Source organism: Puma concolor, chromosome B1 (genome assembly GCF_028749965.1).
Source record: "Puma concolor isolate L17-30 chromosome B1, mPumCon1.1.hap2, whole genome shotgun sequence".
Classification (NCBI taxonomy): domain Eukaryota; kingdom Metazoa; phylum Chordata; class Mammalia; order Carnivora; family Felidae; genus Puma; species Puma concolor.
The window spans coordinates 115,419,982-115,445,913 of record NC_141670.1 but is presented as its reverse complement, the minus strand read 5'-3'; the positions used below and the strand labels follow the sequence as shown (position 1 = coordinate 115,445,913).

Here is a 25,932-nt window from a genome sequence, read left to right as displayed (position 1 = left end):
TAGGTCTCACTTATAGTCACTTACCTATTCAGAGAAGCATTAGTTGGCCCTATGCACTAGGCCGGGCTGCCCTATGCTACTATGCCACATTCATACTGCAATGTAACCGTTTTTTAGTGTAACTGTTCATTCAATGTCCCCATCCCCAGTTAGGGTGCAAATTCCATGACGGCAGAGACAGCTTTAATGTCAGTGCTCAGATGGTGCCTGGCACTTAGGAGTAAGGGCTGAACGGATGATTGAAAAAATCAGCAAGTGAATCTGTAGATACATTTATGGGAAGTTTAAAAAAAAAAAAAAGCTTTCCCAGATTATGTATGCAAGTGAATCAGATCTAGTAAATCGGCATTTTTCTGATCCTTTCTACAAAACATACTCTTTTCAATTAAAATGCAAAATAAGTGGACTTGATGATATCATAATTCAAACACGTTTGCTTTATTGTTTGTTTTGCAACAGCCTGTGAGCAGCTTGCCTTCTCTTACACCCCTTTTCCTAGGAATCCCATCCCTCACGTTTTGTTCCTCCCCTCTCCCAATATTTTAGTGGAATAACAGAATTTAATAGAATGATAATTATTATCAAATTCTAAAGTAACATGCCGAAAAGAAGTCAGGGGGAAAGTAGTTTTAAAAAATCTTTACTACACTTGATTTATTTCAAGTCAACATTAAACTACCTCTTATAACTAACTTATCACTCCTCTTTAAAGGAACTCAAAGTTAATTACATAAAGAATAGAAACACTGTTTGTTCCACTTAACAAGTAAAATTGAATGAAAAGTCTCTTTAAGAGTAAGCTTATATATAAAAATGCCTGAGAATGTACGAACCACATTCAGGGATGAAGTGATTTGACTACTTGGGATGTCCTGTAATAGGAAAATAATGATATTTCTTTAAGAAGAAGGATGCATCCTATTGTTATAATTACTAGAGAAAAAAGTCATGCGTTCTTAGAATTCTAAGGTACATAATTGCTAACTGTAGGAAATAGAAAAATTAATAAAAATAATTTGTCTCAACTTTAACCTGCAACATGATTGAATTGCTGTAAGATACTTTCCCTGAATTATTCATTAATCTGGAATGAGAAATCACTTATTTCATTTACTCTGAATATCTTTTCTTAAAGTCTAAAATTGGAAAGTCACAACTGTATTGGATAATGGATAACTGAGTAAATTCTGTGATAGAAAAATCTTAAGCTAACCAACCAGAAAACAAACAGAACATAATATATTCAAATTCTTCAGGAATTTAATTCAGACTATCTAATGTTAGATCCAAGGCAGCCAAAGAAAAGAGTATATTTAGTTGTTAAAGTAAGTGAATCAAGAATAAAAAATACTGAGTTCATTGAATAGCCCACTTAATAGACTTGAATAAATGACTTGACCTTTGGAAGTCTGAGAGCTTCAATTTATCTGCTCTCTAAATATACTTACAATAAAAATGCCATTAGAAGTATGCTGTGAGGATTAATGTCAGTGAAGAACTGTGAGACCCATGGATAAGAGATGAAAAGGAACTCTAAATACCATAACTATAAACTAATTAAAATTTAATGTTCCTTAAAAATCACATAGCTATCTGAGATAGATTCATAGATGATACGCTAACATCATTTTTTATTTATATTATGTATTGAAGTTTCAAAAATAATAAATTCTAGAAAATATTTGAAAAATACGTGAACAAGATCTTCTGATGTTTGTCTTTTGTTTTGGAAACGATCTCTAGGAATCTGGGGCCTGAGAAAAATTCTAGCTTGCTTAAACAAAACCATTGGTTTTTAATCCTGAAAATCTTTATCATTATTTTCATAGTAACAAACAGACAAGGGTGTTAACTGCACCAATTAGATTTTTAAAGTACTCTGTCTTTGTCCCTAGATCTCCTCTTTGATGGCATTTGCACAGTGCTGGGCACTGATTGTTATGCAAGTAAACTGTCATTATGATTATTTGTTTTTATGAGTGCCAATTAATGTGAAAATATGGAAAGGGTAAAAAATATAGGGTTATAATAACACCTAATAAAAGCTGAGACTTAAAAAGTTCTGATACACACACACATACATATACAAAAATTATAGACAGCAATTTATTTTGTCAAAGGATTCTTCAGTTTAAAAGACAGTTCTACTACCAAATTATTTTTAAAATCTCCCACTTCTCCAGTATATCTGAGGAGTAGGGTTTAATTTGGAAATGTTCAGATATACATGTCTTCATATAGCATGTGGGTGTGTGTATGTATGAAAGAGAGAGAGAGACAGAGACAGAGAGACAGGGATAATGAATATTGGACCACAAACAAAATGTTAATTATACCTTTAACCAACAAGATCTATTCTTGAGAATTACAAAATTTTTGTGTCCAATATGATTAGCCGAGAAGAAGAGGATAACATTTCATGTTTTTAGGTGAGACTTAGTATTAACTGTGCCCCAACTACTTTGGCTGCTGGCAACAAATCTAAATTATGGAAACAACAGCTTGCAGAATTGGGAACAGAGAATGCTAGAAGCTGGTTGAATTGGAAATGAGACACGGGTGACTTTATCTCTTAGAGACTTAGAAACAAATTAGTACAGCTCTCATTTTACAAATGAAACTGCCTTGAGCCCCGACAGGAAAAGGGTCTTTCAAAGGCTGCACATGAGGTGAACGCACAGGGCATCCTGCTGCCAGGACAGCGCTCCTGGGCAGGTGAGTGGAGAGAGAGCCGGGGGACAGAGAAAGATTTTACCTTCCTGGGTCTGTTTGCATATTCATATTCTTCCTATCATGATTCAGCTGGCTTCTGCTCCCTGCTGGAGGATAAACCTAGGACTCATTTGCTGAAATTCTTACAGCACAATCCTACTCCTACTACTGCTACTGCTACTATAGATACTTGATAACATGCACTGAGCTTCTATAACATCACGTTCACTTTAGGGACATTATCTGGTTAATACTGCAAGGTCTGTGAAACCTTAGAAACATTATGTAACTTGTCCAAATGAAGATGAGGATCTGAAGCATTCTCTCTCTGACTGCAGAGTCCACACTTTTTCCTACCACACATTTCACAGAAGGATACTTGGGAGCCCTTTGTGGATTGTGATGCCAGAAAGAGCTAGATTAGGGTTTAATGCCATGTTCCTGCTTATGTAAGTCCTTTCTCCTAATACAATCTGAATAACTGGAAGACATTACAAAAATAGGAAATATTTAGATTAGCAGTTACAGTGCCAGTATTTGAAGGAAAATAGTGTAAAAAAACAACAACTCACTACCAAGTTTATTGGCCAAAGCCAATCACCAGTTTTGTCCATCTGAATGGATGGAAAACAAACAAAATATATTCTTAAAACAGTTTACTTTTCTTTCTTTTTTATAAGGAAAAAATCTTTCTATCTTATAGTTGTTATTTGTTGTATTTCTGATGGCTTAGAAATCAGATCTTCATTAATCATCTGAAAACTATTTTCTGAGCAACAAAAGTACTTCTTTGGAAAAGTGAAATTGTGATGTAGGAAAAAATATTTTCTTAAGACAGTTTGAGAACATTTAGGTGCTTTAAAAAATTATATCATTGTAAGCTCTTTTCTTAGAAAAACAAATTATAGAGATCCAAAACACATTTCATATGCTTAAGTACAGAATTATTACTCTATTTCCAGCTTTTTTTTTTTACTGTCTCAATGATCTGCTATTTCAATGAAAGGGACTCATAGTTTTTGCACTTTATTTTCCTAAAGATGATATAGCAAATATTAGCTAATGACTAGCATTAACAGAAATTTCATTCGCAAAGTTTTAGGTTAAATCCCATGGAGTAAGAAAAAACAATCTTAAGCTACATTTTGCTAATACCTTAATAAAAGTGTGAAATTATTTAACTTCCCTAGGCCTTATAGAAAACACTTTAAAATGCCACAAAGATGTATAACAAGACATAAAACTGCAAATATTAACTGTCTATTTCCTTGAAATATAATTTAAACTTGGTGACTAGGACAAGAAAATGTCACATTCCTTTCTCTTGCTAAGGAAATTGCATATTTCCTCTGCAAAAATAAAGAATACGTGGTCTTCATAAACATATATGTGACAGTTTTAAAGTTGTTTTGTTTCAGGTTAAAGGTTTCTATAAATTTTCATGATTGCCTCAAAGTTGAAAAAAAAAGAAAAGCAGAGAAGAGAAAGCAAAACATTAGGTGTACAAGCTTTGTTTTTTACAATTTAAAATACATTTCTGTTATATCTATATTTTGTCCTCTGTAAATATTATCTTGACTTAAGTAATTTTAAAATCCATCTGAGAGTGAATATACTTTCAAATTTTTATGTTTCCTTCCATGATCTGCAATGTTCTAAACAGAAAGTTAATCTTTGCTCTTCACCAGGATTTGTGAAGCAAACAGACATACATTTTATTAAGTGGAAAATAGAGCAGTGACCTGGGCAGTTCAGTGCTGATAGCTGCACAGTGCTTGGCTGTGGACTAAAGGATACCATAAGCTTTGGATGAGGACGTTAATTTCACTAGGAATTGAGTAATTCTGGAAGCAGCAAGCCTCTTTTAAGACACAGGTCAAATTTCCAGGATTTCGTTAAAATAAAATGAAGGAAAAGTTTAATTATAAAATCAAACACTGTCATAAGGGTTTCATGTCTACTTAACCATTTAATCCTCATATTGACCCTAACAGGTAGAAACTGTTATTGTCTCCCTTTTATAGATGAGGAAACTGAGGCCAAAGAATTCAAGGACTTGGCCAAAATTCATGTGGCCTCTACGTGGCAGACTCATGCCTTTTGCTAGCCACTCAATAGGTTTTAAATAGTGATTGTTAATGTCTTATTAGAGAAGAAAAGATGGACAAAATGGGAAAGGTCACTAATAGGACTATTCTGTCTGTAAGCATTGGGCTCACTATGTTTTCAGAATTTAATCCAGAGTGCATGGATTTAAAATTCTCTGTTGAACACAGCTTATGGGTCATAAGATTTCACAGGACCAGTCCAAAAACTCTGAGGGAGGCAAGAAAGTCCCTAGTTCAGCTCCCTGGCTCCTGGTAGACTGGCTTTGTTAGCCGCCATTATGGCTTTCCTGGTCTCTGTAGAGATTTTAGATTGAAAAGCCAGTCAGAACTGTTGGGGAGCAAGACCCACCTGTGGGATGATGCTAGATGCTCTCTGTCCAACCAGTAAGTATGTTGCAGGAATAGATACACACACACACACACACACACACACACACACACACACACACACACGTCTATGTAGAGTTGCAGGGTTTTCTTATTTTATTTTCCCCTCATTATTAACAGAACAATAAAAGTGTACTACCAGAGCTTGGCAAATCTATTTAAATCCTAATTTTTCTTAACAGTAAAAAGAGGTTGCTCCAAGATTCAGAATATTCCAATAGGCTCCCTCTGTAAGAATAACTTTTGTTAATGAAGGAAATAATACATGTTACTTTTGTCATGACAAGAATAATCTGGGCATATTTTGTTTATCACAATTAATGTTAAACAAAAAGTTTTTCCTATTCCATGTATATTTATAAGAGAGACATAGTTGTATCTCCTACAAAACTTAACAAAGTAAAATGGAAAATTTTCTAAGAGTTTCTATTTACTGTATCATTAGAAATTAAATTAGTTTGATCTTTTGCACCATAACGTCCCCATATTTCAAAAGCATATGTCATGTTTTTATAAGTATGTAAACTTTTTACTAACATTACCGACTAGAATAATTCTGTGATTTGAACCCCCCTAAAATCATCAAAAATATTCTATAGAACTTACCTTTTGACCATTCACCCCTGGAATTCCAGGCATTCCAACAGAACCCTAAGAAGAGACATGATTGAATTAAGTAGATGTAATCACAAAATATTTCAAGTCTAAATTTATATTCTATTAGTTATGTCAGCCATAACTTTACCTTGCTAAAACATGTGTGGGAGGCTAAGTTTTTCAGACCTTATCCACTGTATTCAAATATATAATGTAAACAGACATTCCCAGAAACTATGCAGTTAAATTTAACCATGTTTCCAAATATCCACTTAACCCTAATATGATTTTAAAGAAATTCACATCACAAATTGAGATCTACAGTGATCAGAAGGACATCTGGCTCTAAACTTGGGTGCTTTTAAGAAACAGATTGGTTTAGTTCCATCTGCAAAAACCTAGCAGTAACAGTAACTCTTGAATTTCATGAGTTTAAATACCATAACACAAAAGGTAATTAAAATAATAATCACTTGTTCCATAATTAGTCAAAAAGGAGATCCATACTGTAAACTCAAGTTTGTTGTATTTGAAGCATTTTCTCCCAGACTTTCAGGGAGTACATTTAAGCCATGTGAGTGTGAATATGTCACCTAAATACTAGAAAAGGTGTTACAAATGTTAAACACAACCGTACATCAAATATTGTTAAGTGTGTGTATGTGCATGCCCACTGGGACATGGACGCACATGTGTATGGGTGATTATGAATGGTTGGACACAGGTGGGATGAACTGAGGATAAGAAACCTAATGTCACCTGAAAAAATCTATGACATTTACCTGGATATAGAAACATTAACAAATGTTTTCATTTTTATTTTTTACTTTATTTTTAAAGTTTATTTATTTTGAGAGAGAGTGCATGCACAGGGAGGGGCAGACAGAAAGGGAGAGAATCTCAAGCAGGTTCTGCACTGTCAGCGCAAAGCCCGATGTGGGGCTCAATCCCACGAACCATGAGATCGTGACCTGAGCCAAAACCAAAATTTGGATGCTTAACCAACTAAGCCACCCAGGCGCCCCAACAAATGTTTTAAAATAGTGATGTCATTTCCCTTTCAGGCTGTGGAGAAACCATTTTTAAATAAAATGTGTTTATTCTTTGTCTCACACTAGATTTTCCTAAGTTGATGTACAATATTAAATTTCTTTAGTAATAATGGGAAAAGGTTTTTTTTTTTTTAAAAAAAGAGTAAATATAAACCTGAAACTGCTCTGAGAGAGAAAGTCTATTAAAAACATAGTTATGAAAAAATATGTATAGTTATTATTTGCAAAACAAATTGAGATAGCAAGTTCCTTAGTGCTTTTGGTAATTATATCGAGTGGGTCATTAAAAGACTTCCTGAAGCCTCAGGCAGTAATTTTATCCTGGTTGCATGTGGATTAGGGTAGCTTTACAATTTCACACCATGCTTAATAGAGACATTATTGCACAGGACAAAGTGTTCTTATACACAAGTTGTCTCACAACTCATTGGCTTTTACTTGGTTTGTAGGATTATGTTTCAACAGATGCCACATGCCCAGCACTTGGGGGATAAGAAGTCTCTATCTTTGATGGATTCCAAAGATAAAGAATAATCACTTTTCCACCTGTTGTAACACAATTGTTTTCTTTAGTTTTCTGCAGGTTAAATATCCCTGTTCCTCCCATTGTGAGGTGGGAGTTGTAACAGGGAATGGAGACTTAGCGATATTTTGTTGGCAGTGGGCCATCTACCTGCTATTGATATATTTACTACTGTAGTACTGATGTTATTTTAGAAGCACTAGACCCTTTCCATCAGAATGTAATGGTGAATTCTGATGACTGAGAAATGACAATCAGGAAGTCACCTAAGCAAAGGAAAACACTGGTGGGCCAATCGAATACAGTCACCAAACAAGTAAATCTTTTGTTCTGGTCAGTGCTAAGGTCATTTGGTAATAATATATTTGAGCAAGATGATGCATTCAATCTGCAATGTCATTTGACCCTTCAAATTCTAAGTTTTGTCACAATGCTTTACCACTATTTTAATTAAAAGTTCAATAACCTACAAAATCGGGGCAGACAGCTTAAAAAGAATTTACTCTGGATATATTGGATTTTCTATAATGGAGTTGATTAGAAATCTAATGGCTCACATTATATGATTGTATTTTTAGAAAGCAAAATGCACAAACCAGATTGCTTCGGCATGGCTTACAGTAGCTAATTCTATTCACCTCTCATGCTAGCCATTAGGCAATGTGAACATAATTACTTCCCCAGTACTGTTTATACTCTACCTTTTGTCCTGGAGGCCCCAGAGGACCCTAAAAAAAGAAAAACTATTCAATTAATATAATAATGTAACCATTTAAACTTAAACGACCAATTAAAACTGTCGTAGTCTGCAAAGGATCCCTTTGCTGTGCAGATATATGCTGATGTTTTGTACATCGAGGAAAACGAAAATTATTGGTTGGAAGTACACAATAGGTCTTTTCTTCTCTCTTGTTCTCTTTTGAAGAACATTAAACATATGCAATAAGATTCTGATTTTTCCTTTAAAAAAAGAACCTTTGCTGTTACAAGCATCTGTTTCTTCAAATACCTGAAAATCTATCACATCAATCTCATTTAGAAGGCTGGAGATGTAGCTGCCAGAAGCAGTTAAAATGCAGTGCGGTTCCCCAACAAATAGGCACGTTATTTGACTTCTGCATCTGCAAAACTTCGGTAAGCAGATTTGCAAAGGAAATAATTGAATAGCATCACAAAGAAACATGTTTTACTCCATTCTTCCTCTTATGAAATGTGGCCAATTGACCTACACAAAAACTGGTTTACAAACTAGGGGATGCCAAGATCAATTGTAGCACCTAGGGTGTACCAGAAAAGGAACAAAAGATGTGGTCAGCTGTTGATAATCTACCATAGGGGTGGAGAATATGATATTTAGGAAGAAGAACGGGGAAATTTACATACAAAGTGAAAATATGGCAGTTCTCAGATTTGGCAGTTCTTCAACCACAAAGTCAGCATTGGAATCCTTTTCACTTAATGTAGAACAAGGCACAATTTTTGGATGGTGGAAAAGAGCACAAAGATACACAGTTATAACTCTATTTATGTCTATTTTTAAATAAAAAAATATTAAGCATTTTTCTAATTCTTTCAAAAACACTTTTAATTTTAGTATATTTTAACAGTTATACTTTTTATAATGCTAGCTTACTCTATCATTTCATGTTAACAAGCTCTGTATTCCATTATACCTTACCAATTACTAGCCTATTTTCAATGTGTGATATTTCAGACAATCAGCATCTTAAGTCATATTCTGTAACATTAAAGAAAGCACGAGAGTACACATTAGAGGGAGAATTAGTCATTCATAAGTTTTTATGAAAAATACACAATGTTTAGGAACATTCAGAGAATCTGTTCCTCATAAATTATTTCGTAATCCTCACAGGAAGAATAAGAATTTCCTCATAAAATCAGCTGTAGGTTATTGAAAGTGCACTGTGCAATATCACCTTTGTATGTTCCTTTTTTATTTACTCAACCAACCAGCCTCTTAATGAGCTTGTTATCCGGCATATCTGTGCGGTCAGACATACTCCTTCCCTATCTCACTCCTTGTATTTAAAACTTCCCCTGTTTCAGATTTTGCAGAGAAAACAGAGGCTATCAGGTGTAAATTCCCTCAACATCATGTCTCTCATCAATCCAAACCCACGTGGACCTCCTTCCTATGTCAGAGGGAAAAGAGACACTCCTCTGCGGGAAGATTCATCCAGTAGACTCTGGAATCCATCCTTGCCTCTGTCCTAGGGGATCTTTCTCCATCAATTATCCCTGCATCTGTATCAGGGCCTCCTGCTTCAAACCAGTTCCTTCCCCTTAGTACATAAACAGGTTTAATCATCCCTCACTTGGGTAAATTGTTTGGGAAGTGAATGCTAATGCTAAGTAAAGGCAGAATTTGGAAGTTGTAGTGCTGGGAGATGTGACAGTCGAAGACGATTTGGGTTTTATCATGGTCTATCATTCCATTTTCCCAAGCGTCTCCAGGGCATTTCACTTCTTAAAATGTTGACGTTAGAAAGGAAATCATATAACAAAAGGTGCATTAATTCAGTGTTTAGACTGAGAATGTATATGTTCAATTCAAAAAGGTTTGTTTCCCATTTAAACTTAACTTTGCCACTTGAAAAAATATTGTTCAGTACAGCTGACAATTTGGTACATTGATGGACAACCCAGGAAAGGAAATCAGAGCAATTCCGAAATCAAGTGTTTTAACTAGAGACGAACATATCCGGTATTTTCGCATATTGTCTCTGTTGCATGATCACATTAAATCAAAGATTTAGAAAGACTACCCATAACTGTGAAATCCATAAAATTAAATTGTCTATTTCAACACAGTATTTCATGAAAATCAAAGGATAGCTATAGAGAAAATAAATAAAAACTTTTTCTTCACAGTTAGGAAATTATTTCTATTCTTGCTAAACTCTAAAAAAAAGCAGTTTTAAAAATGTAACATTAACTTTGAATTGTGAATACATGTCTTGTGGATTATTCATAACTACGTTGCCAAGGGTATATTCTCAGCTACCAAAAATGTGCATATATTCCTTTGAATTCACTGGCAGGAAAAATGGTAGCAAGCCAAGGAGAGTGTCATCTGTTACTAGCAGGCGAGTGGGAATAAAGTGGAACTGGATATAAGGCACAGACGTACATTTGAATAAGTATAGACACACACACGTACATGGGCACGAGCGCACCCCAAAGAGTTATTTTGCTGAACAAGATTTTGCTTATATGTATGTGTTTTGAGTTTCCTTAGTTAATTATCTCATTATATATCTGTGACATTGTGGTCATTAAATTTAACTTTACCAATGAAAGCTTCACTGATCAAAAATTGATTTTGAAGTTAGAATATGTTGCTACCAGTTGATTAAGACATTCACATTTGAATAATCTTCTGGTTTTGACTCTAAATATAAATTAATAAGGGGCGCCTGGGTGGCGCAGTCGGTTAAGCGTCCGACTTCAGCCAGGTCACGATCTCGCGGTCCGTGAGCTCGAGCCCCGCGTCGGGCTCTGGGCTGATGGCTCGGAGCCTGGAGCCTGTTTCCGATTCTGTGTCTCCCTCTCTCTCTGCCCCTCCCCCGTTCATGCTCTGTCTCTCTCTGTCCCAAAAATAAATAAACGTTGAAAAAAAAATTAAAAAAAAATATATAAATTAATAAGGTTATGGGAAAATCCCATAGAACCATTCACTAACCATCTAACCTTCTTAAACTTATTTATATTTTCAGTGTGCTCAAAAGTCATTGGAATAATGGCTCAGATAAAAATGTCGTAAGTTCATTACTTACTAGTCAAACTAGTGCTTTTATGATTCCTAAATTAAAGCCAATTATTCTAGTGTTTTAAGATTTTAAAAATAATTCCATTATTATTATCTCCATGACTTGTGTTTGGATCAAATCAATTTTTCTAAACTAAAGGGTCAATATTTTTTTTTTTTCAACGTTTATTTATTTTTGGGACAGAGAGAGACAGAGCATGAACGGGGGAGGGGCAGAGAGAGAGAGGGAGACACGGAATCGGAAACAGGCTCCAGGCTCTGAGCCATCAGCCCAGAGCCCGACGCGGGGCTCGAACTCACGGACCGCGAGATCGTGACCTGGCTGAAGTCGGACGCTTAACCGACTGCGCCACCCAGGCGCCCCAAGGGTCAATATTTTTAATTCTACTTTTATTAATCAATAAAGTGTTGCTTTCTAGATATTTTCTTGGTGGGCACCTTTATATCTGCATATGCTTTGTAAGGAACCAATTTAAGTGGGAATAATCTCATCTCTTCTATTTTTCAAAGTAATTTCTGTGTCTATGTCTCAAGATTAAAAAACTGTACAACATATAGAATCTCTACATATTAAATACATATTAAATACATATTAAATCTCTACATATTAAATACATATTAAACTGTATTTCTTTAACTACAAACGTGTTAAAACTGTAATTTAAACCTTAAAATACACTCGTTTAGGTACAGGTTCTAGGTGATGTATTTGAAAGATAAAAACCCAGTGAGCCATTGAAAAATTCTAAGTGCGGAGTAATAACATCACTCATCTAGATGCAGAAAAAAATTTAAACCAAGGTTTTTGTGATCCTATGGAAGAGACCATGGAGAGCTATGCAAAACTTATAAACAAGAAATAAATTAGACAGCACACTTGATATTCTTTCCTGTTTACCTTCACCCCTGCTAGATTCCATATATAAAGATCATGTAAAATAGGTAGACTATGGTAAACAAGTAAGTCAAAGAAATATGATAGTCCTCATTTGGTGATTGCCTTCACCAGTAAGTGTGTTATTCAGGTCTGGGAGTGATCTTTTAGTCTTCCTGCTCCTAGCCCATCAGATAATTACTCAAGAATCACTCCATCCTGCCCTTTCCATCAGCTGTATTACTATGCCCTTGTTCAAACCCTCTTCTCTCCCACATAGTTGATGGGCGTCTACCTGAGGGCCAATCAGCCTTTCGTCTCCTTCCACCTCTCTCTACAGTGCTGCCTGAGTGAGTTTTCTAGAAGACTAATCGGTTCATACCTTTCCTCTGCTGAAAACCCTTCAATGGCTTTCCATAGCTTTTGAGAAAGGTCAGAGCTTTTGTAATAGTGGTGGTTCCCGCACGAGCCATGCTTTCACATCTCTGCAACTCTGTACCACTGGCTGTCTGTTCCTAATGGACTTCCTTCTGTTGGTCCTCTCTTCTTTACCCATTCCATCATTCAGAGCTCATTGCCCCCACGCATGGGCTTAGGTTCCCTTCTTTTGTTTTCCAAAGCACCCTTATGACAGCACTTCCTTCATAGAATTTACCAACAGTATTGTAATTGTCTGGTTACTTCTTTCTTCACACTAAATGTCTTCTGTCATGCACAGTAGCTGGCATATGGTAATTGCTCAGTGAATCCTTTTGCATTCATTAATTCATCCACTTAATAGTTTTCTAGTACCCACTGAGTGTCAGGCAATTTTCTTGGTGCTGAGGAAATAGCAGAGAACAAAATAAACAAAACTGCATGCCATCCTAGACTTCGTACTCTAGTGAATGGAGAAAGACAATAAACAAATAAACAAGTAAAATATAAAGTGTGTCAAGTGGTTAAGTGCTAAAGCAAACAGGAATAAGGATTAGGAGAAGTACATGTGGTAGTATTGTAAAGTGTGGGGCGTACTTAGTGAAGTCCTCAGGGATAAAGTGTCTCTTGGACAGCGCTCTGGAGGAGGTCAGGCAGAGGCATGCATCTAGAAGGGAAAAGAATGTTCTAGGCAAGGGAATAGCAAGTACAAAAGCCAAGAGATGGGCACAGGCTAAGTGTGTTTAAAGAACACTGAGCAGGCTACAGGTAGGTAGTTGAAGGTGGCAATATGGACAGGGAAGGGAGATCATATTTGTATGGCCTTATAGGTTTTTGTAAGCACAACAGTGTTTACTTTGAGAATAATAAAAATGATAGGAATAAATAAATACATAAAATAAGACAAATTTTTCGTGTACCATAGACAACAGTGTCTCAAGATGTTCATGAGAAGATTTTTCGCCCTGGCATTTACCCAAGTCATTCTAACACTACTGGTATACTCTAATAGCCTCGAGATTACTTCTAAATGCAAGAATGAGTGGAGGAATTCAGTTCATGGCTTCTACATTAACACAACCAAGCAAAAATCATCTTAGTTATACAGTCTCATTAATACGGAAAGTGTTGTGGATGTGGATGTGGATGTAGGTCCAAGGCCTCTAATGTACTTCAGAGAGCCATTATGCAAACCATAGCTAGAATTATCAACTTAAGTTAATCTTCAAAGCACACAGTGAAGAAATGGATGTATCTATAACCATTATGCATTGGCTGCACTTTCCAGTTTGTAAAAATTAAAAAAAACCACTTTTTAATTAAAAAAAGTTTTTTAATTAAAAAAAAAAGCTTGATCATGGAATGGAAATGAAATGAAATGGAATGGAAAAAAAATTAATGAATTCTTCTGACACCACCGACATTAGTACAAATTTGATTGAGGTATTAATTACTTAAACAGGATGCAGAGTTTCTAAATGATGTGCTTTGGGTTGCCTCTTGGGAGGTGTTTCAAGGCAAGTTCTGGTTGCCTGCTATTAGGAAATGATGTTCTGTGTGAGCAGGGGGCGGACACAGTTCCTGTTGTGTCCCTGATGGCTAACAGTAAAATTTGAAGCTTTGAAAGCTGCTGGTCATTTCTGGATACAAGAATATACAACCAGCTTCTGTAATAAAAAACACAGGGAACAAGAAAGAGGTGGTCCATCTGTGAAGGGGAGGATAGAAGCCCTAAACTATTAAGCCATTTAAAATTATTTCCTTTTTGAGTTAAGAATTTTTCCATGATTTAATAAAAGTTAGGCGAAATGAAGAAAATACATTAAAGTCAGGTTCTATAGGGAAGAATGATAACACATATCATCTAACTTCTGGAGTCATAAAATGTTAGTATCAGAATTTCTCAGGGACGCGGTATAAAAGACTGTAATTATAACTTTTTGAAAAATATTAACCTGGTCAAATGCATCACAAGATCAGAAAACACATTAGCCTGGTTTATAAGGAGTAGGAGGAAATTTGAAATAAACAATGAAAATTTGTCTTAGGAAGAATTCATTTAAGATACATAAAATTCCATTTTCTATCTGGATGCTTGATGAGGGGCGGTCATGAAGCATAAACTCTAGCCACTATTATATGTATGTCTGGAGTATAATTCAAGTCATGTTTTACAAGATTCAGATTTCATAGCTTAAGTGTGTGGAAATGCCAAACTAGGAACTATTGGGAAATGTTTAGAATATAAGAGAGTGTGCTGAAATGTTTTCAGTGTAAAAGCCAATGATTTAGTTGAACTGGGTATGAAGGAACACAGCATAAACAAGGAAGAGGGGGATAGTGCTGAGATGGGAGAGCCTCATATCTTGTTTTGAGTCTTTCATGGACTCTGTCTTCAGTCACACTTAATCATGTATATTTTCCCAAGCAGTCTCCTATTAGTCTTCACGTGAAGTTCTTAATAATTCTTCGAGGCTCAGCAGTCATAACTCACTTCCTTTGTGAGACTTCTCCAAGGCACCCAGACAGAGCTGGTTTTTATCCTCTTTGCTTCTCTAGCACATTTCAACTGGCTATATCTTAATATTTCACATATTTATAAAATCCATCTGACTAGGCAGCAAATTCTTCAGGTCATATATTTTACATCCTCAGTACCTAGGTCAGGGCCTAGCAAGTAAATAGTGATTAAATTGGAAGAGTGAATTAATGAATATAAAAATTATTAAATTGCATGTACTGGATTTCCTCCACCATTTTACCACTCAAACCACCAAACCTCTATCATCGAAAGGAGTTCCCAGTTTTGAGGCAGTGGTTTCTCTTTAAGTATCTGGGATTTTTGTGTCAATTATATATATAATTCCATAATTTCTATTATATTTCAAATTCTTATTATTAAACAATTTCCATTATTTCCTCTAAAAACAGGTCTACTTTGGAGACTATCAATAACATGGCATGTCTTTAGAGAAATTTGTGAATATTTGATTTAAAAGTGTTAAATGGAGTAATTATTTTTTAAAAAGAGTAAATTCTTTCTGACTTATTCATCTCATGTGCTGAGTTTTGGGGGTAAAAGGGATGAGTCATTTATTGGTGTTTCTCAAGATTATGAAGCCATGACCTCTGTAAGGAAGGTCTCTTAAAGCTCAGGAAATTAAAGAAGTAATACATTTTTTTCACTGGTTAACAAAACCAGGACCCAAGACTAAATATTGAGCATTAACTACCACCTCAGATTAAAGACAAAGCTAGGTATTTGAGAATCTGTGTTCTGATTAGGTCCCAAAACAGAGACTCTATCACCTCTCACCAGATATCCAGAGCTGAAATTAGCTCATTCCATCCCTTCTAAATATTTAATAAATTGTTTCTTGTTGCTGAACTCAAAATGGAAATGACCCGGAAAGAAGGAAAAATTAACAGGCTTCCTCTGCCCTCTGTGATTAAGCACACTTCCCTAGCGTGCTATAAAGGAAACAAATTTATGGTTCACAAAGGCCTATCACTGTACACTACACTCAGTAAAAAAATATTTCTATTGAGTAAAGTGTAAGTGCTTTTCCTATTTTAAATCAACAATGCTGAGAAACACTAGCTGCTAACATTTAAATATCCCATGATCAGCAGAAGGAGGACATAAATTTAGGATGATAATATATACTCATCTACTATTCAGGCTTATTTTCTATCTAGACCAACACTGTCCATCAGAACTTTCTGGAATGATGGCAGTGGTCTATTTTGCTAGATCCAGTATAGTAACCACTAAGGCAAGAGGCCACTAAACACTTGAATTGTGGCTAGTGCAATTATTAGGAATTGGATTTAAAATTTTATTTAATTTAAATTTAAATTTAAATGGCCACACATATTACAAACTACAAATCTAGACTGTATAAAACACAGTCAGGTGAACTGAATTCCATCCTCGTTCTGCCACTGACTGCTTTGTGATCTTGGTCAAGTTATTTAACCACTCTGATGTTATCCCTTTATCTGTGAAGTGAAATATTAGATGATTCCTAAGATTTCTTCTCTTTTACACTGTACTTTACAAATAGCCACATAGCGTGACTAGAAGTTGATACAATTACTTTTCCACTATCTTCATGAAAATCAGTCTTTTAGTTATACCACACATACTCACAAACACAGACATACAAATAATCTATAACACACAAATGAATTTATGAAGATGAAGGAGAAAAAGAAGTTTTATAGTGATTCTGTTGGATTTATCCCGCCTACTCCTACTCCTGGTATGCAATGACACCTGTTAGGAGAAAAATATAAAGGTGACTCCTTTGTATTAGTACTTGAGTTATCGATTCATTGATTCATATCATTTGGTCATTCAGTTTATGCACAGTTGCCTCTACTTCGGGTCTGTTCTTCCAAAGGTGAACCACACCACCGGTGTGCACAATAAACTGGAAGAAGAAAAAGTATTTTGAGGCATGTGGATATAGTTTGATCCTGTGAACATCCCAGAATGTCCTCAGGTGAAAGCCCCAGTCTCATAAAGCTGAAGGATGAGGTAGGTGTAGGAGGGAAAGGGAGCAGGCCAGGTTCAGAGGCCAGAGCTGGGGCACAGCTCTCTGCATGCTACCACACTCTGCCTTGGATCTCCAAGGAGTGCAACAGTTCCACATTTGAACTTTTCAAGTCACTATGAGGACATACCTGTGAAGGTCACAGGACAACATATTTTACTTGCCAGTTTATTAATTTGGTTTATACCTGTTAAATATTTCAACACAATGTATAAGGGCTTCCATGTGTACTCTTGCCCTAAAATTTGCACATTTGCCCTTAATCTGCAGATGTTAGGCACAGGACTTATATGGACGCAAGTTTATTTGAGAAATTTCTTCTTAATCTAACAGAGAGATTTGGTAATCTAACAGAATTTGGTAAAGAGATTTGAATTTCATTAATCTCTTCATACAAGAACGACATTTTGCGTTCGTATAGCTCTACAGTATGTTGGATCCTAAAGTTAAAAGAAATGATAACTAGAGAGGTTGATTATAAATTGAAGGAGACCATTTTTAAGGCTTTACTAAAGCCTTAAAACTTAAATGCACTAAAACTTAATACATGACCGTTGTTTACTGTATCTAATTATTTATAGAGTATATAGATGTGCTATATACTCTCTCTATATATATCTATATATATAGTATATATATATCTATATATATACTATATATATATACTATATATATATATATCTATATAGAGAGAGTATATAGAGTATATAGATATAAATGCACTAAAACTTAATACATGACCGTTGTTTACTGTATCTAATTATTTATAGAGTATATAGATGTGCATATATAATATGGCTAAATGGCTATATAATATTTATCTGTGCATTTATAATGAAAACAGAATAGAATGATGGACTTCAAATATGGAAGAGGACTCAGATATCATTTAGTCTCACCACTTTTACAGATGAGGCATCTAAAACCTAGATATCTTAATTTGTCTAATATGATATAGCTTACTAGACCTTTATCTGGAACCAGTGTAAAATGGTTAAAAATAGAGCTGATGCACATCCTAGAGGTTGTTTAAAAAAGGAAATGAGATAGAGAAGAATACAGACAGTAATGTATTCAGCCTTGGAGACTATCTTTTCATATTTATGTTACTTGATTGTGTTCTTTTTAAAAAGTTTTTCTTAATGTTTATTTTTAAGAGAGAGAGAGAGAGAGAGAGAGAGAGAGAGAGACAGAGTGTGAGTGGGAGAGGGGCAGCGAGAGAGGGAGACACAGAATCTGAAGCAGGCTCCAGGCTCAGAGCCGTCAGCAAAGAGTGATGCAGGGCTCAAACTCACAAACTGTGAGATCGTGACCTGAGCCAAAGTCGGATGCTTAACTGACTGAGTCACCCAGGAGCCCCTTGATTGTGTTCTTAAACCACTACCGAAAATGCTCCTTCAAAAGTCAATTTTTTGTTTCTAAAACACTGAGCCAGCTTTAAAGACAAGTCAAACGTCACTCTCTATTACCACACCAACGTGACTTTTTGACACTTCTGTAGAAGTCCAGGGCACAGGAATTCACAGTGAGTTCCTTTGAGTTGGGCAACTGGACAGGGCTGTGCAACAGCACTGGGAGGAGGAGGTATTACTTGTCTACTTTATCTTGGTCCATTTGGAAAACCAAACATTACAGGCTCTAGACAAAAACACCATGGAGATGGGAAGGACTCTGTTCGAGTGGCATTTACTTGTACTTCACGGACAATCAGATTAAGTGAGGATAATAAAGCATTAGAACGGTTGCTAAGGCATCCCAGCAGGCCAGTGTGCACAATGGAATTAAACGCAGTTTTACTGAACAAGATTCCATTGTTAAAATCTAGTCTAGTAGCTAACTATCCTAAGGATGGTTTTGGTCATTTTTGTTATTTGTGATTTGAAGGTCTGGGGTTTTGCTTTCTCTGCGAGATTATAATCACAAAGAGAAGTCTGCTGTTGTCTCTCATGTCTGCCATCCTGCTGATCAAGACAGCTGGCAAAGTAAAATGATGAGTTTTAGATGGGGGAGAGCAATGCATTACAACTAAATATATTTAAAGCAAATCTCCACATATTAGTTATTTCAATTTTATTTTAATTGAAGCAGAAGCAATTATTTATGTTTATGTAATTAGCTAACATAAAATGCATTATATTCACTTGAGCCAAATGAATTAAATGTGTTTTCAGGCAAAATTAAAATACGCTGAAAATATCGATAACCTCTTCAGAACATAAGTCCAAATTTCACTTTAAGGAACAATAACCGCAAAATTTTTTCTGACTTTTGAACTCTCTGACACTACCAGGAACCAGTGAGTGACATTTTAAGTACTCTCATAATTCAGAAAGAGACAAATGGATATGCTACGGAATTTGCATATATTTGGGAGGAGAGTGAGGGAGGAGGAAAGGGTTTCAGAGTAAGAAAAGTGATTTGGTCTATAAAGCCTTGGATGTAGACACTTTGGACCAAAAAATAATTTCCAGGAAATTGGGGTGAGTCGGCATATCTATCTTTTATGCTTTTGAGAACTCCTACCACTATTTACCAAAGAAGAAAACAGTAAGAATGTCAGAAGAAAAGATAATTTCAAAAATATGATTTTAACAGCTATTTAAACCTCTGAAAAACTTGAAAAATAAAGATCACTTGTGCTAGGGTTCACAACTTTGCAGCTTCCAACTGTGGTCAGTCCTCGTTTTGATTCTAGGGTCTAGTTTGATGACCTAGAATGGTTTTCTTCTTATTTAAATGGAGTCCAATTTATTTTAACTCAAGAGTCTGTGTTTGAAAACCTCATCCTGAACTTCTCAGAAAACCCGAAGGTCATGTTTACAGAATAGATGCACAGCAGGATTAAATAAATGTGGAACTGCTGCAGGCCCTTTTTATTCTATCAGAGATGCTGTTAATCTTCAGATGATTATTTTTGCCATATAAAATATATATCCTGGATTATGAAAACTAATTCCCCACCTGACACACTCATAAACGGTTTTGTAAGAGCTAATTTTAGAACACTCCTAGTTTTTTTCATTTCATCATCAGAGACATTTTACATTTTGAGAAATTCTCCAGTGCCTCTCAAGACCCTCTCCTCCACTACCCACACCGATAAACGTAGTGAGTTTTGCATACTGTGGAAAAGATGAGAGCCATGCTGTTTGTTACCTTTCCTTATTTTAACTTGTGGATGAGAAGGCGATGGTCATGAAAAATTGATAATGTAAGACGATAGGAGAAGGCCAAAAATAAAAACTGGTAACAGCAAATAGGACCCAAGGAATAAGTTGCACTATCGATCACAGTATCTAATACGTTGCAATGTAACTGATAGCTGTAATCACACGGTTCTTAGCCCTTATATTTCATAGAGTGGCCTTTCTGTATGCTACGTTATGTCACCAGGGATTCATCTTAACAGTGATAATTCTTATTTATGGAACTCTTTGTAGTTCATAAAGCATTTCCATATTATTGCTCTTTCATTTGCTTCTCACCAGAACCCAGTGAGATAGATGAATTAGGAATGACTGCCTACACGTTACAGATCAGTAAAAGAGATCACAGTCTATAGTCATTCACTCCCCTAAACAGTTTTGAGTCCAGAACTACTCAGGGCAATGTATTTTTCTCCCTACCAGACTTCTAGTCAACACACACACACACACACACACACGTGTGTGTGTGCACACGAACGTAATATTTAAAAGGAAAAACAAAGAAAATTTCCAGTGAAAATTTTCTCCCATGAAAACTATTATTTTTTCAGTATCATCTTCTTTCTTTGATACAGGTTAAAATATATAAGTGCTATTTAAGTTAACAAATATAACTGTTTTTTAAAAAACGATAGCTTTTTAAACCATAGAAATATTTCACTTTAAGAGGGGAAGAGGAATTAGAGGATTATATTGCTTCACAAAAAGACTCTGAATAGGATTGCTTGAAATAGCAAAATTCCCCAGAACATTTAAGATATGTTGATTTATGAAAATCTGATTCATACAGAACTTTACAGGAATACATCTGTTATATAAATCCATGTTCACCTGTAATTTACTCTAGGGGGAACAACTGAGTGATAATAATAATAACACACTCATATAGTTCTTCGTTATGTATTTTAAAGTGCTTTCCCCTAATTTATTGCATTTGTCTTTGGCAACCTTATAAGGGAGGCAGAGAGGGTATTATTATCCTTTCTTTACGGATGAGAAATTAGAGGTTAAGTGACTTGCCCAAGGTCAGACAGACTATTCATTCATTTACTGCTATTTGAGTGATGTAGTTTTAACGGGGTAGGTCAAGGAAGTAAGGTTCTTCCTCCTAATTTTTTTTAAGCAGCTGTGAAGGCTATTAAAATAGAGGTGGATGATCTCACAAATGTAATGTTGAACGAAAGAAGCCAGACACAAAAGTGTATATACTGTAAGATTCTATTAATATAAAATTCAAATGCAAGCAGAATTAATCTATGGTGGCAGAATCAGGATGGTGGTGACCTTTGGTAAGAGGCAGATGGTGACTGGAGGGTAGAGAGGGGTTTGCTAACATTGTACTTCTTGCTCTGGTTTGTGGTTGTATAGTTATGTTCACTGTGAAAATTCACTGAGATATATACTTGCGATTTGTTTATATGTATATATTTGATTTGTTTATATATATGTATATATATATACACATTATATATATGTATCCCAATACATATATATACATTATGTATATAATGGAAGTTTTCTTTTAAAAAAGTTTGGTATCTTTAAAAACAGTACAGCACTTTAGAAGATCATTACATTACACATATCCTTTGAACATTTGTGATTTCAATCAAGTTTCTTAGCTGCATTCTAAAAATGAGAATATGAACTAAATCTGAAGAGTTTAAAAAGAAGAAAAAATTTATTTAAAAAATGTCTGGGATCATCTTCGTCTGAAAAGTTGCTATATGAAATGGGAAACTGAAGCAAACTAAGATAATAACATAATTCATTTAGGGCCAGTGGAACATTTATATTTAATGACATTAAGCTAGGAACTGTAGGGAAATGACATTAAACTGTGATTCACATAGTATATTCTAGAATATATCTTAAGGAAGATAAGATTATAATTTTTAAAATATCCATTTTATTTTAGAATTTTGTGTATTAGGACGATGCATTGGGCATCAAGGTAGAAAGCCAGTGGCAATGATAAAAATCTGAGTAGAATGTGCAAACCTGGGGACAAACATGGGCTCCTGAGGATCCCAAGGAGCCTTCAATGTAACAATGTTTGGGAGGAATATGTTTTGAGCATCATCCAGGATAGAAATTACAGTTGCATTCAGTTGCTTAAAGCAGTTTCAAAATTTATATTACAGTTTTCTAAGAATCCTTCACTCCCGTGACCCTGTGACCCTGAGAACCAATGCTGTACTTGTACTCAAAGTTGCCACTTATGACATATGTTTTGTTTAATTTTTACACATTATCTTTTTTGTTGTGTTTCTTTCATTTTATTTTTTTCAAGAAGCCATGATAGTTCGTCCACCTTCAAGTCATCTGTATCCATTCACTATCTTGATATTATATGTTGGGAACAAAGAATTTCCGGGGGCAGGGGGGTGGGGTGGATCAGACTCCATTCCAGGGTGCTTTCATCTCACCAGCGATGTTTCAAAGCCACCTCCACCACAGCTAGGACTACAGCTCAGTGACGTTTCTCCCCAGGAGGGCTGTTGAAGGCATCCTGTTCAGGGAGAAGTCTTGAACCTTTAACCCATTTGCACATTTGTTTTAATTCCTGACCGACTGCTGTATTCTTGTGTGTTAGTTGCATTAGGACCTAGCTAACTTATTTTGCAAAATAAACGTTACACCCTAAACACCTGCGTCTGTGTGCCACAAATTGTGTAGAATACACACGATCAAGTCAATTGTGATCACTGCATCCAGGACGAATGTGAGACATAGCTGTCCTCTGGAATTTGGGTTATTAGAATGTCAACCTGTGTTCCCCAATGTTGCTCATGTCATAAAATAGGTCAGAAAGGTGACTCCAGAGATAGCAGGGAAGAGACAGGGAGAGGTAGGTTGAAGGAATTCTACTCTTCAAGGCTCAGCAAGCTGCTCCAATTACTCTTTCCCTGGCAAAGGCTAAACAAATCATGAAGAACGGGACCTGCATGTCTCCGGGTAAGTCCATGTGGAATCATTTCATAATCTTTTTTAATGACAGGGATCAAGAAGGCACAACTGTTTCTCTCTCTGGGTGGAGCCCTTCAACAACAAAAACTCCTTGAATCCCTGTGGAAGTTTCACTATACAAATTCATGATTAGCAACACCTGAACCCTTTGAAAATTCATTCCTATTTAAGCTAATAGGCATATCCCTGAACTTAATCTTCCTTTATAGCGGCTGAACAAAGCATATTCTGTCCTTTGACCTTCCTTGCTGTCGTTCCTCCCACCTGGAATCTCCTACTTTTTCCTCTCGGTCAGTTCTGTGGATGTGCTGCTTTGTGATCTTCATAAAAGACAGGCCACATTCTTTTTCCATTTTTACTAATTTTCACTCTTTTCCTTATAAGTCATATGATGATAACATTTGTTACATATAATCTTGACCACACTTTTGAATAATTTGGACTTCCATTATTTTTAGTATAGAAAAATAAATTAAGATACTTGCCATCAAGCCTTGTTCTCCTGGTTTCCCTGATTCACCCTTAAAAAAGAACAGTGATAATATTTATTAATGCTATAAACATTAAAAAGCCATTTTAATCGTTTTTTTTTTCTTTTTCACAATACCCACAGGGACGCATGAATGTCAAATATACTTTGCAGGCTACATAGAGGAATGCAAACACAATGCAATGAAAAGAAAGCCAGTGTTCTTCCTTCAAATTCATTTTATAAACATTTTAGGATTTAATAAAGTGAGTCTAGATTACAGCAGAGATTTAAGAATTATGCCAAGAACGTATTCTAAATAAAACTAGTAGGAATGGTTATACTGTAAGTCAATAAAGGGTCCTAGAAAAATATTTAATTGTAATTCCAGTAACATTTATTATGTTCTGTTCATGATGACATAAAGATGATGATCTGGCCTCTTTATGAGAACTCAGAACTTCCATATATAGGATAGAGAGATAATTGCTCTTAGTACATTAAATAATAAAATGTGCAGAGATTGATTTTGAATTTGTTTTCCTGGATTAATGATGGCTGAAGTGATATGTTTTATTAAAATTAATAGCATATGTTAAAATACATAGAATTTGTGCTATATCATACCACTATCATAGTTTTCTAATACTCAGATTCCTACCAAATTCCTTATTATGTTTTATTGTCATATTATTATATTGATAGTCATTGGCAACAGATATTTTTTGGAAAAACCAGTCTTGTCATATCCAATATATATAAAAGTTGTTGGACTTTAAAAATGAGTACTTTCAGTTTGTTTTCGTAAAACCTTTTTTTTTAAATTTTCTTTTTTTGAACGTTTATTTATTTTTGGGACAGAGAGAGACAGAGCATGAACGGGGGAGGGGCAGAGAGAGAGGGAGACACAGAATCGGAAACAGGCTCCAGGCTCTGAGCCATCAACACAGAGCCTGACGCGGGGCTCGAACTCCCGGACCGCGAGGTCGTGACCTGGCTGAAGTCGGACGCTTAACCGACTGCGCCACCCAGGCGCCCGCGTAAAACCTTTTTCTAGTGGTTATCATCGTATATAAAAATTAACTCTGAGACTATACATCCAGTTCAATTCACCTTTGTGGAATTAAAAACCTTGCTCATACCTTTGTGTAAAAAGCTCTTATTTCTTACTCAGATGAATGAATTATGTTCATTTAAAGGATGACATAGTTTTTCAATTATTTACAGTTTGTCATACCTTACCTTTATCTTATTTCTTAAAAGTAATCTATACCTTGAGGAATATACAAGATCCAATGATCTAATTTTGTACCATCAAAATGATTTCAACTACTCTTCTTAGTGGAAGAAACACTCAAGGTATCTTTGTCAGCAACCAGCAATTCTTTGGGGAGCTTTAACTATCCCTAGAGGTGTGCTTTCTCTATCTTTTGGGATATCATTCCAAAAAAGGGTGAGAACTGTGAAGACAATTTCAGGATGGAATCACTACCTTTGATGGTTCGGTGAAAGCCGTCCTAAAGACCAGGAAATAATAGGTTGGGAGTCAATCCTACATTTCATATGACAAATTTACAGCCATGTTCAGAGAGGGAAACAGGGCTTTCAAGAAAGCTGTCTCAGAAAAGTCATAAAGTACTCTATATTCTTACAAAGAGAACCACTTATTAAAAAAATACATAAACATATGAATATAAAAATAAAATACACCAAAACATTAATTGCCATGGCTGATTTTTTTTCTTTTTGGTTGTCTTCAGTTTTAAAAACTTTCTACGTTGTGGATAAATGTTTTCATGATTTGTACTATGAAAACACTCAGGAAAATAATTTAAGTCAAAGCAATAGATAAATAGATTAATTAGTTCAGCAATAAATTTGAAATTCAAGTCCTGAAGCCATAATATAAATGTAAAAATGTTTAACCTTGCCATATATTTCTTTAAACTATTGGGTTATCTCTACTGAATCAAACCATTTATGTAGTGTCCTATACTACTGTATTATTGACACTTAATCAATCTTAGTAACTAAGTACTTAGGTCTAAGTATTGAGATTGTTTTTAAATCATTTCTATTAATAAGGACAAATGATATGCAAACCATGCCTATTGATGTTTTAACCATTAATATTACTGTTTTATTAACATTTTTTCTTTTCTTTCTTCCTTTTTTTTTTTTTGGTCAGTGATTTACAAGGCAGTAAACATTAAAAAGATTTACCTCCTTTGCCTTCCATAAATCATATGGGACTTTATTTTCTCTATC

At 35.3% G+C, this 25,932-nt stretch overlaps 1 protein-coding gene across 1 annotated transcript in view; it reads right to left on the bottom strand.

The window, feature by feature from the left end:
* The window catches only part of COL25A1 (collagen type XXV alpha 1 chain), a 469,078-nt gene that overhangs the window by 97,013 nt on the left and 346,133 nt on the right, over positions 1–25,932 (bottom strand). The window contains exons 10-12 of the mRNA XM_025921769.2: positions 23,681–23,716; positions 8,081–8,107; positions 5,814–5,858 (exon numbers count right to left, since the gene is read on the bottom strand). Of these exons, the coding sequence (XP_025777554.2) occupies positions 5,814–5,858; positions 8,081–8,107; positions 23,681–23,716 (108 nt within the window). The remainder of the gene's footprint in view (positions 1–5,813; positions 5,859–8,080; positions 8,108–23,680; positions 23,717–25,932) is intronic.